Genomic DNA, 11,638 nt, shown 5'->3' with positions numbered 1-11,638 from the left:
TACACAAGTCATCCTCAGACATAAATTTCTGTCTGCTTTCTTTAAACTCTTCCCTCCTCAACCTGCACTTCTCTGCTGGGTTTTGTTCAGGTTGGTACATGTAGAAGAGAATTACCACACAGAACAAAAGAGTTTCCAGGCTAGAACTACTTGGAGGGGCAGCGTGGGACCTCAGGGGTCTGTGACCTTCTCAGTAAAGCTGATTAACGCAGCACATCTGCAATGTTATCTTCATATGACAGCAGTCATGGCACTTTACATCTCTTTCACCCAAATCATGTCCGACCATGTATATTTTCACAACTGCAGCATCCAACACATTTTTGTATCACTTTCTTAAAGGACGTTTGGGAATAGCATGACAACAGTCACTGGAAATTCCCACTTACATAGCTGGACTTTTTGCCAGTGAAGTCTGCATGACAAACTGTCCCCAGACAAAGAAGTATTCAGGCACAGTAACTATGGTTTGCGCCAGGCCCTGAGGTCACCCAGAGACCTTGTTGACCTTGACCAGTCTCACCTGGAGCCTTCTCCTACGTCTCCTGCCTTTCTCAGGCCCTGCCTGAGCAACAACATTCCTGTCTCCAGCTGCATCATGGCCTGTGCCTGGCCATGCACCCTGATGAATCATGGACTGACTTCCTGGCCTGTGCCTGGACCTACCATGCCACCAGGCATGTGCCCACTGAGGTGGACCTGGGGCGAAGCCTCTCACGGGCTGTGCAGGCACAGAAATGGCAATCAGATGCACAGTGGTTGGGGTGCTTTCTGCAAGGCTGCATGCGGAATGAGTGCTCAGTTGCAGTTCCTGGTTCTTAAACCCATAAATGTTATCATGTTGTAAAGCACCGAGTATGCTAAAGATAGGATCAAGAACTTTCCCCGGCACTACCTAGGCTCATGCTTGAACTTGGAGCCCAGGCTGGGTTGAGCAATCACCCAATCCCCTGAGCACTTAGCCTTCTGCCTCCCATTACTTACTGACTGTTCAGTTATTCTTTCCAACTATGAAATATAATTTCTTCTTATGAAAAGTACAACAGATTAATATAAGACACCAGAAAAGACAGGCTGCTTTCCGTACTTCTGCTTTTAAAAGTCTCATTACCATGATACCCATATAAGTACAAAAGAACTGAAGAGTCCTAGATTTGAAAGTTTAGATAAAAATTGTACAGAATTTTAAAATGTACCTCGATCAAAGGCCATTTTCACATCTTCAATGTGCTCAGTGAAGCCTGAGACTCTATAGAGGCCCTCAGATTTCAATCCTGAAACAAAAAGTTCTTGGTTAACTTTGCTTCAATAACTAACAGGTTAAAAAGCAACAGGTTCATAAGCAACAAAGCAAGAACAATGGTATGTTGGATAAATGCAGCAAACTATTGTTATAACATGAAACTCTGAAGCATTTAAGGAATATTCAAGGTAATTTTAAATTGTTTTTACAGGATTAAAGATGAGTTTATATTTTCTGATTTTGTTGCACTCAAAATAACAGTAGATACACAGTAGATAATATTGGAAGAAAATATTGCCATTTGTTAATGGTGAAGTATGTGCTATTATAATGATTTACATATTTTATGTGGGTGATTTTCCTGGATTTGTCTCTAATTAATAAAGCCTTAGAGGTTGTCTTTGCTATTACTGGTTGCTTAATGATAAATAACAATGTAAATAAGAGACTGCCTTTCCCTATGAGCACATTTGTTCCCAATGTTGCTGTCAGCCTTTACTTAGCTATACATGTAGCTCATACAGGTGATGGATGCTGTTCTCCATGTTGGTACATCCCTTCTGCAGTTCTTTCAGCACAAGAGACCTGCTTTATGCTCTCTCACCCTTACTCTAAGCCAACATAAAACAAAGAGCAGCCCAGCAGAGCAGGCACAGCTAACCACACAGAGTTACACTGATGTTATTTATTTTAATCCCAGAGCTTCTTCTTGTGACTGTGCAAAGTGCTAACCTACCTACGAGACCCGGTGTGCATTGTCTACTTAAGAATAAAATCAGTGTCTTAGTAGAAAAATTAAGTCCTACAGCAATTAGAGAGAGAAATTTAAATATGTTGAAAAAACAGAGAGTGGGCAGCAGATTTTCTCTTAATCAATAAATGTATGAGTAAGTGATTATATCTCAAATGCAATGTAGCTGACTGCTGTATCATCTCAGTAAAGCTCTTCTGTCTTAGTCCAAGCTATTCTTTGTGTTTGTCCCTGCAATGATGATATAATCCTGGTAGAGCTTTACAGAGCAGTGCAGGGGATTTACTTGTAAATCTTTGATTCATTTCAGGAGATGATGCGTGGCTTTGAAATCCCTTTGGCTACCATCAATGTGTTGCCATGCAGATTACTGTGATGCCATGAACTCAACATTATGAGATTTCTGTGCTAAACCTATGACTAACAAGGAAATTTGGCTTATTGGTCAGCACAATGCACACATTTGTTATCCAAAGCAAAAATATGTGATCATTACTGTCTGGCAGATGTGTTGGAGTAGAGATGGTACTTCTTCAATCTGGCATACCTCTCCATGTAGCAAAAGCCTGTCACAAACTGGAGTTTTGGCTGTGGCAGGCTATCTGAGCCGCAACATCCCTCAGTCAGTAGGTGAGTGTCATGCAAACGTTCCTACCCTGGGCAGTTTGCAAAACACCACAAAACGCCACAGTCTGTGACCTTGTTTGTCTGAGTCATTTCCAGCTACTTATGTGCTCTTGCCCACAATGTCCTCAAAGGTTATTAATAATGGGCCTGATTTAAACTGATTACTCTGAAATTAGAAGTGTCTGTAGGTATGTTAAAAGAAAATAATGAAAAAAGACACTTAAACATGAACTTAAAGTTCATTTTAAAGTTCACCCCTTTCAAAAGTGTAACATAATACCTGTTTTGACATGTTTTCAGAAAGCATTTCAGTAAATTGCATTATGAAATGTCATGATTTAATTTTACTAGCTGATGCAAAGCAATGTTATCACCTATGCTAAAAAAATCCTTCTCTCATCCTGTCCACAGTGTACATAAACATAATATTCTGTTCTATCTCAACATGTAATTCAAGTCATCTTCATTTTATCGTGCCTGCTACATCCTGAAGCATACAAACCTCTTGCTTCAATCTCTCGGATGCATGAATCCACCACCATTGGCCTCTGGGTATTATGGGCTTTCACCAGTGTGGTCAGATCACAGCAGTAGACTCGCTTTATCCTCTTGAGGTCGGGCTGGCAGTCGTTGGGCACATACTTGGAGCACTGCTTATGGACGTTCAGCCCACAGTCTGGAAACAAAGTTGGCCAGGATCATTACTTAATGATAATGCTGAGAGGTTTTGTCTATCAATTAGGTTTCTTAGCACAAGTAAGGGGCATAACTTTCCCATCAGCTGGCAATAGAAAATATCAGATGTTTCCATGCCACCCTCTGCTGACTTTGCTGGCCTCTTGATGTACAACAGTGACAGGACTTGGTGCTGCAGAATTACCAAAGACAAGAAGGCTGAGTACAGAAATACCCTGTAAAAATCTTTTGGTGGGCAAACTGAACTCCAGCAGGGTTGCTAAATAAAGCCGTAAAAGCTCCGAGTGTTCCTCACACCCTGACCTGTTAGGGACAGCCCCTGCCAAGTCTGGGTCAGGTCGCTGCTGGACACTCGGCTCTAGGTGTTGCAGTTGAAAGTGTGGGACTTTAACTTCTTTGTGTTTCAGTTGTGCCTTTTATAAAATGAGCACATTAATGACAGTATCCTGCTGGCCAGCTTGTGGCTTAGCTACAGACTTAAGGCACAGCACTAAAACTCTGCAGCTCTGTGGGTGAGTGTGCCTCACCTCCTGTTCTGAATCCCTGCAGCTCTGCATTTTGGCTCGTTCTGCTCATCAGTTACAGCCAAACCACCATGGTCTTGTCACTTTGCTGGTGACTAAAGTGACCCCTCTGTTTAGTCTGTCCAACAGTTTGAACATATAAAATGCTGTGAAAGGCATGGTGTAAACGAGAGTGATTCATATTGTTCTTGGTTATCTTATTCCAGAGTCAACAACTGGTTGCACTGGCGGGTTTCCATTAACTTAAGCATCTCTGCTTGATTTCCACAAATTGAATTTTCCAAATAGGTACAAATGTTCAGCCAAATGAATTTATAAGACTCAATAAAGCAAACACCACCACCATGAGTTACATTACCTCACAGAAATGTGGTTCCTGTTTCAATGCTTTTGTAGTCATGCCTATCACCCAGTACCTTTTGGACTAACTCAAAATGCCTGGCATCATCACTAGCGAGTTGATTACTGGTTTTTCTTGTTGATTTACTGCCCAAGCTATTCAAAATGTAAACGTGTTCCTACTACTTGCAACACATTTTAGTATTATTCTCAATAAAATATTAATCAGTCAAAATCAGATCATCACTGCAAACATACCTACACATTTAATGTAACTGAATTTTTGTGTCTTTCTTCATACAGTTGTTACTGCTTATAATACATTATTGTGCAAAATCCAAACAAATGTGAGCAGCTGCACTCAGGACCCTCCTTGTACTGTTCTCAGTGCTGTTCTCCAGGCATGTCAAGTTAAGTCCAAACACATCTGTCTACTTAGAGTTAAATGCTGATAATTTAATGAGGGAGAGTATTATGTTTCATACTGGATAAATAACCCTTTTCATAAGTTTAATATTTTATGCATGTGAACAAACGGCTCTATGTGTTAGTGATGGTCAGTTTTTGGACACTTGCGTTTATGATCAAACAGCATGAAAAGCAAACTGCTATTCATTTTCCTTCCTTTTTAAATGCCCATTCATATTCTTTCTGTTACTATCATTCATCTACAGGCCGAAAAGATATAGCAGGCACTGAAGATGCACTTATTAAAACTTAGCATTTCTGAAAGGTATTTTGACCCTTCAAGCCACTTTGTAAATTTTGTGTAACAACCACTTCCTCCAGCCTTGAAAGGCAAAGGTCAAGGCAAGTGTGTTTGGTGCCAGTTTGAGTTCAGGAACACCCAGGGGTCAGGGCAGGGAGAGGTAAGGCAGAAACATATTATCGAATTGTTTGGGTTGGAAGGGACCTTAAAGATCACATTCACTTGAGATGTGGAAGGAATTGAAGGTTTGTAGAAAGAAACCCCATTTGCTATACACCAAATATAATTTAACTTGCTGAATTCAAAAGATCATAATGCAATGATTATTGCATTTTTGCGATATGATTATTTTTCATAAGAGAACAAATTTAAAATAATTTAGATGTTATTAAAACGCTAATGCAGGTATAGAGGCTTCAAAAAACAAATCCTCCTGGGAAAATGAAGGTCATGTTTTTTGCTTTCCCTTGAGGTGGGCTTTTTAAAGCTTGCAGCAACACATGGTATTTTTATAGGAAACAACTGACAGTCTTTTTGCAGACAAGGGTACTTTTTGACAATTGGTGGCAAAAAAAAGATAAGCTATGAAGTCTGGGTCCTGGCTGGCTCTGCCACCTCCAGTGCTTGTTTCTTAAGACATAAAAACATTCAGGTGAAAACTTAATGACACCATAAAGAACAATTCTTAATGTATGCACCAATGCACATGAATTACCAAGGCACTACTGAATGGATGTCAACTTCAGCAAAGAAGGGCTGATGGATTCATTTCCAAACCAGCCAATGTGGTAAATCACACAGTGCAAAACTTCTAAATGCGGTGTTTCAAAAGCTAGGGTTAATATTCCAAAGCACATGTAGGTTTTCTTCCAAGTACATTTCACGTATTTGTGTAAAATCAGGCTGCCTGGTATACTAAGTGGGAGTGCTGTTGTCCCATTTCTGATAGTTCAGAAGGTGAGATGCTCTTTACCCACCCTATCAAAGACATGCCTTTTCTAACAAAAGATCTGGACTGTGGATGCTACATACATATTATTTCTGTTTAAAACCTGGTGCCTGTACTAGTCTGTGCTTTGTGAGACAAAGAATATGACAGGCAATGACACAGCTGTAATTGGCAACACAGGACTTCTTGGCACGTTTTGCAAAGTGACCCCTATTCCTCCCTCTTGCAGGGCATGCAGTCTGGGGTGGGGTGGGATGGATGCCTGAGCACTTCATGAAAAAGATCGAAAGTGTTTGCGGGCTACCTGAACACCTCACTCCCTGAGCGATGAGACCCCACATGAAGTTGGCACAGTATTCACACCAGTGCGGACCTCGAAACGTGTGGACCTGCAATACAAACAGAGGGGGGAAAAAAGAAATGGGGTCATTGGGAGGCAGATGGTCTGACAGATGGAACAACTAAACTGGATAAACAACAGAAGACTCAGTAGGAGTAAATCGTTAGCACACAGTGCCCACATCTTTCCCTAGTCTAGATGAAATAAACCATGGGAACAGAAATTTGCTTTGATCTCAAAGTTTATCTTTCAATAGGCTTAACATAACAGAGAACCGGGCTGCGTGCAACATTAAAAACAAATAATTTTTGCTAGCTGACATTTTAGTTCTAGTAGAGGGAAAGAAACCAGGTTCACTAGTCAGAGGAGAAAAAAAGTAAAACTAATAATGAACTGTATAATCAATGCTTCTATTTGACTAGGTCAAACCAAACAGGCACTTTTCTGAGATTCAAACATTCTTCAAGAGATTATTTGAAAGAAAGGGAAATGAAGTGACAGAAAATCCCTATAAATGTGCCCAATTTTGATTTCCCACAAAGCCATGTACTCACGGATCTAGTGCAAAACCGATGCACTCAATTATTAAGCACGCTGATGATGCCGTTACCTGTGCATCCGTGTGCAACAACACTGACCACAACTCAAGGTGACTGTTACAAACTTGCATTGGATAAGGAATGACTTGTGCACTCATTCCAGGTGGTAGTTCAGTAAAGATCTGATTTTGCCCATCTGAGTCCATTGGTAATAAAAGCAAACTATACCCTTCCCCACTGCAGTACGTAAATTGGACTCACATAGGCAAAAGATGTCACAGGGCCCTTTCTTGGTACATTAAATGTCATTTTGCTGCAGTCTGCACATCAGTAAATAAGAAGAAATAAAGTGACCTAGATACTGAGAGAACACACTGGCTCCTAAGCCACGTTTTACACACAACTGCTGCTTCCTCAACTGCATTTACAAAGGCTACAATGGAAAAGCTTTTTGTTTAAGATGTGTGCTCTGGTAAAGTAAGCATTTCACTTTCATTGAAAAGAAGAATAAATAGTGAGGCCTATGCCTGTGTGAATGGACATGGTACGAGCCAGTTCTGGCCAGAGACTTAATTGAGGTTAGCAAAACATAAATCATGCACGCTCAGGCTGCTGATGCTTCCTTTTCCTTCTGACGTGTTGGTGTTTACCGATGGGGCAGATTGCTGACAGGCCGCTTCCGCCCTTTGGGATGGGGAAAGTTGCTCTTGACTTTACTTCGTAGAGTATGAAATGGCTGTTGTCCTTTTCAAATAAACTCTGTAAACTTTTAAGGCAAGCGTTTAGCTCGCTAATGTTTTAGCCCCATTTGGCTGCAGGATCACATGTAAACAAGTCTGTACTCTTGAGAGGGAAGATTAAGTACTGTGATTTTAGCATGGACCCCTCTTTCTCATTTAGTGATAAAAAATGTGACATTTTTACTTTAAAGAGCCACAAATTACTTCTGACCAATTACCCACAGTCAATTCTTCCTCCATTTTGATAGGTCTGAAGGGTCTCAGCTAGAAAATCTGACTGGGTCAAATTTTCTAAAATATTGTTTCACCTCTCAGTAAAATGTTTATCTCTGGGAAACAATGCCTTGCAATAGAGTTTAAGATTTATCATATATACACATACACTTCTTGCTCGTTTAATATTTTATTTTATTTTAAATGGGGAGTACCATAAGATTTCAGGCAAGGCAGCACTTAACACCAGCTGATGCCCTGAGTTTCAGGCGTATGTTTTGTGTGACCTTCAGTTTATACAAAACTACAGACAAAATGAATTATGCCTCCATCTTTACCATTTTTAGACTGATAACCACATAATTAGTAGGTCTGCACCTGCATTTAATTGTGGGTGAGAATCGTCTGCTATGGGAAGACAGCTATCTGCCTCTTCTGCTTTGTGGTGGTTTACAAAGGCTAACCTTGCGAGAAGTGGCTGTAAAAGCTCACTCGCTATTTTAAAAACTGCACCATTTCCATTCTGCATGAAGTACATCTCAGTTGCTAGGATATTTGGGGCCTACTTGCTCACTTTACATAAAGCTTATTTCAGCTGATCTCGCTGTAGTGTATTTAGAAAAATGGTAGCTGATTATTCCTTGATCTCTCATTAATGGGAAATAGTCCTCAGTGCTCACTCAGAAGCACCTTTCACTCCATCTGAGAAGTGCTGACCATGCACCCGGCCCCTGTTTTCTTCAGCTTGGTGGTCCTCAAAGGGCTAGCTCTAATTTATGCATTCACTTTAATTTTTCACGGCTCTGCATTTTTGCTCAAATGTAAAGTTCCCAACTGAAATACCCTGAGAAGAAACTAGTCTTGCTTTTTTCTGGTCAGGCCGAAACAGGGAAATACTTGCTTCCTCCAACTGCAGAAAGGAGACCTTGAGAAGTTTCTAGATGAAGGTGCAAAAATCTCCTAAGATACAAGGAACTTTTTGAAGTCTTTTATTGTCTTGTCATTAATTTTTACCAAAATAGTGAAGGAAGTCTGCCCTTCCGAACACAACACTTGAACTCAGCTCAAAGCATACAGCACTTTCAAGTGGTAAATGGGAATTTTGCCTGCAAGACTGATCTCATCTCTGTTTTAAACAAGGAGAGGTAACAGCAGGTCTCAGAGTTTTCAGATGGGCTTTTAGGTTTTGCTCCATCCTTTGTAATTGCATCATTACAAATCTACTGGGCTTAGATTTTTGAAAAAATGATCAAGGTTTATTTATTGTCACCATCCCGTTCTGCCCAGAGTTCTCTGTGTATATATGACATAGCTTTGGGCTCATTTTGCTATAGTCTACAAACAATTCCAACTGACAACAATAATTTACAGGGAAGTATTTATTCATATAAGCCAAATGTGGGACATTTCAGACTATACACCATACTTGTATTGTTCCATCTTTTTATTATTTTCTTTCCACATTGACTAACTCCTTCTAACTTCTTCACTCTGTTTCATTTCCACCTCAATGCCATTCAACAAAAAGGTGTTTCTTACATTCACCCTCTTCTCTGATGGTCACCCTTGGGTTGTCACCCAGTATTCCCCTGTGTGTCTGTTACTATTGCCTTCCTCTGCTCCCACTTTCATCCTTCAGTCCTCTGGTGTCCCTGTTTCCAAATGGAAGAGCTCCCCCCATGGGCACAATCTATGTCAGTAAGTCTGAGTGTGTCTGGAGTTTTACATGAGCTGTCTTCACAGAGGGAGAAACTAAGACCAAAGTGAAGGAATTCCAGTGCAGTGACAAGACAAAATGATCCCTTTAGAAATATTACAGAAACAAACTAAAAATCGCCTTGGATTGAAATGCATGTTTTAATAAGAATTATATGGTGCTGCTTCTGAGATGACTTTGCTGTTTAGTTGACCGTGCTTGATGACTTTTCTATTTGCGGCCAAAGAAAATGAGAGATTTCCTCAGACTTTCACCTGAGTACATGTGGATTTGTATTTTCCTGCGGACTCCTGCTGATCCAGGGCTGCTTGCAGAGAAGACAAGCTGGCTCCACTGTTATTTTTGTTCAAATACACACACAATCTTCATGATGCCTGTAAAAATGCCTCCCACAAACGATTTTGTGTCCCAGAAGCAGTGTTTGTCTGCAGTGATTAATGCAAGGGGAAATTTATCCCAGAGCCTCCTTTCTCCCAGCAGAGCTTCTGACTTGCAAGTAATCAGCTGCCTTTACTCTCCAGTAGCAAATCCTGTTGTGGGGATTGCCCAAGCTATGGTGGCAAACAGGAGCAATACTTGGGTAAAAGCATATTATTCGGTTATATTTGTTCACTTAAAGCAGCACGAAGGCCCTGTCACGAACTCCTAACCTAGAACAAAACAGGTCGAGCATCTCCACACTCCATACTGCTGCCCTTGGGCACGAGTCTGACGCTGTCATGAACTGGTGGGTAAAGCACAAGCCAAAGTCTGCTGGATCCAAATCCTGCCGAAATGCAAGATGACTTTGCGATTCAGCTAGGCTGAAACCCACGTAGTTACAGAAATACCTCTGTGTTTTTCTGAACAGGGCTTCAGAGATTTATTCTCCTTCCTGAATTACGGTATGTCTACACTGGCTTATGCAAAGTTGTCCCGCCAGACAGACGCCAGCTCCAAATCTAAACCCATGTGACTGTGTTGTGTGCTCAGGATGAACCTAGGTTAACAAATCAGACTCAATCTTAAATCTTTTTTTGTGTGTTTGTTTGCCCTGTAATTTGGAAGAGAGTCTGAATAAGGACGCAGGGATGCTTTGGCATAACTTGGTGCCCTCACTCTCCAGACTCCAGTGGTCCTTTTTTTTGATTTCTATATTGATTTGGAAAGGCTGGAGGGAGATCCTAGTTGATCTTTTAAGAACTTTGGTGTCAGATCAACAAAAGTCTCATCAGTTTCACTACAATTGTGCCCATCTTTAAGATTTTTCAGGAAGAGAACTAAAAAGCTTCTGTTTGTTCATGAAGAACAGCCTATGACAAGATTCTGATGAACACTGTGACATGTCACCTTTGTCCCTATGAACTGAATGATACAATGCATGTCAGTATTCACCTAAAAACCCAGAAGACAACTCTTTGAATGTCTGAAAAATAGCATTCTCCTACTGAAAAATCCCAGACTGTCATAGCTGAATGCTGTCAGAAGCCATTGAGAATTTTGCTCCAAAACCCATAAAGCCATTCTTTCTCTTTTAAATAACTTCTTAACATATTTCATAATTAATATCAGACTGTACTAAAGATAGACTTGAATTTAGCTGTTGTTTAAATCCAAATATTCTACTCTAAGCATTCTATCCACTTTTGTTGACCAGCTAGACATGTTTTAATATGCTCCTTTAGAAAACTAACTACATTTTCATAGTGAAGATATTTGTTCATTAAGTAAATGTTACACTTTTGACTAACCTTTCTTTATGGACAACATAGTTTTTTAATATTTCTTTCTTAAGTATTTTATTTCCTTTACTAGAATAAAACGATTTTCTGCTGTCAAGCTTTTAAATAGATACATATTTTAATCATGTGATTTTCCAGTTAAAACTATGACTCTTTTGAAACAGAAAGGAACAGAGGCTGTACAACAGCTAGATTGTGCAAACGCAAAGTTAACTGGGCACATTTCCAATTATAAATCAAAGCCAAAACAAGGGGAATTTTGAAGAGGAAAGAATGCATGGGTCAAAGTGGAAAAAAGTCTCAGTCATGAGAAAATATTTTCTTGTTAAACTAAAATAGTTTTGATATTAAAATGATAATGAGGGCAAAACCCAGAAAGAATGAAAGATGTTTTAATCAAGCAAGAAAACACAGCATACTTCCCCTATATCCTTCAGTGCTGATCAGTGAGATAAATATTGATTGTTCTGCACACAGGGTCAAGGAGGAGGAATGAGAAGAGGGATGCTATTATTTGCTTTGCTCACTAA

General features: G+C 40.1%; 1 protein-coding gene across 1 annotated transcript in view; it reads right to left on the bottom strand.

Annotated features, from left to right (window-relative positions):
• Positions 1-11,638, bottom strand: part of CHN2 (chimerin 2) — a 163,060-nt gene that overhangs the window by 12,304 nt on the left and 139,118 nt on the right. Inside the window, exons 8-10 of the mRNA XM_068674279.1 lie at positions 6,143-6,227; positions 3,124-3,297; positions 1,197-1,274 (exon numbers count right to left, since the gene is read on the bottom strand). Coding sequence (XP_068530380.1) covers positions 1,197-1,274; positions 3,124-3,297; positions 6,143-6,227 — 337 coding nt within the window. The remainder of the gene's footprint in view (positions 1-1,196; positions 1,275-3,123; positions 3,298-6,142; positions 6,228-11,638) is intronic.

Source organism: Anas acuta, chromosome 2 (assembly GCF_963932015.1).
Source record: "Anas acuta chromosome 2, bAnaAcu1.1, whole genome shotgun sequence".
Lineage (NCBI taxonomy): Eukaryota > Metazoa > Chordata > Aves > Anseriformes > Anatidae > Anas > Anas acuta.
The sequence above is the reverse complement of the archived record's forward strand: the minus strand, read 5'-3'. Positions and strand labels throughout refer to the sequence as shown.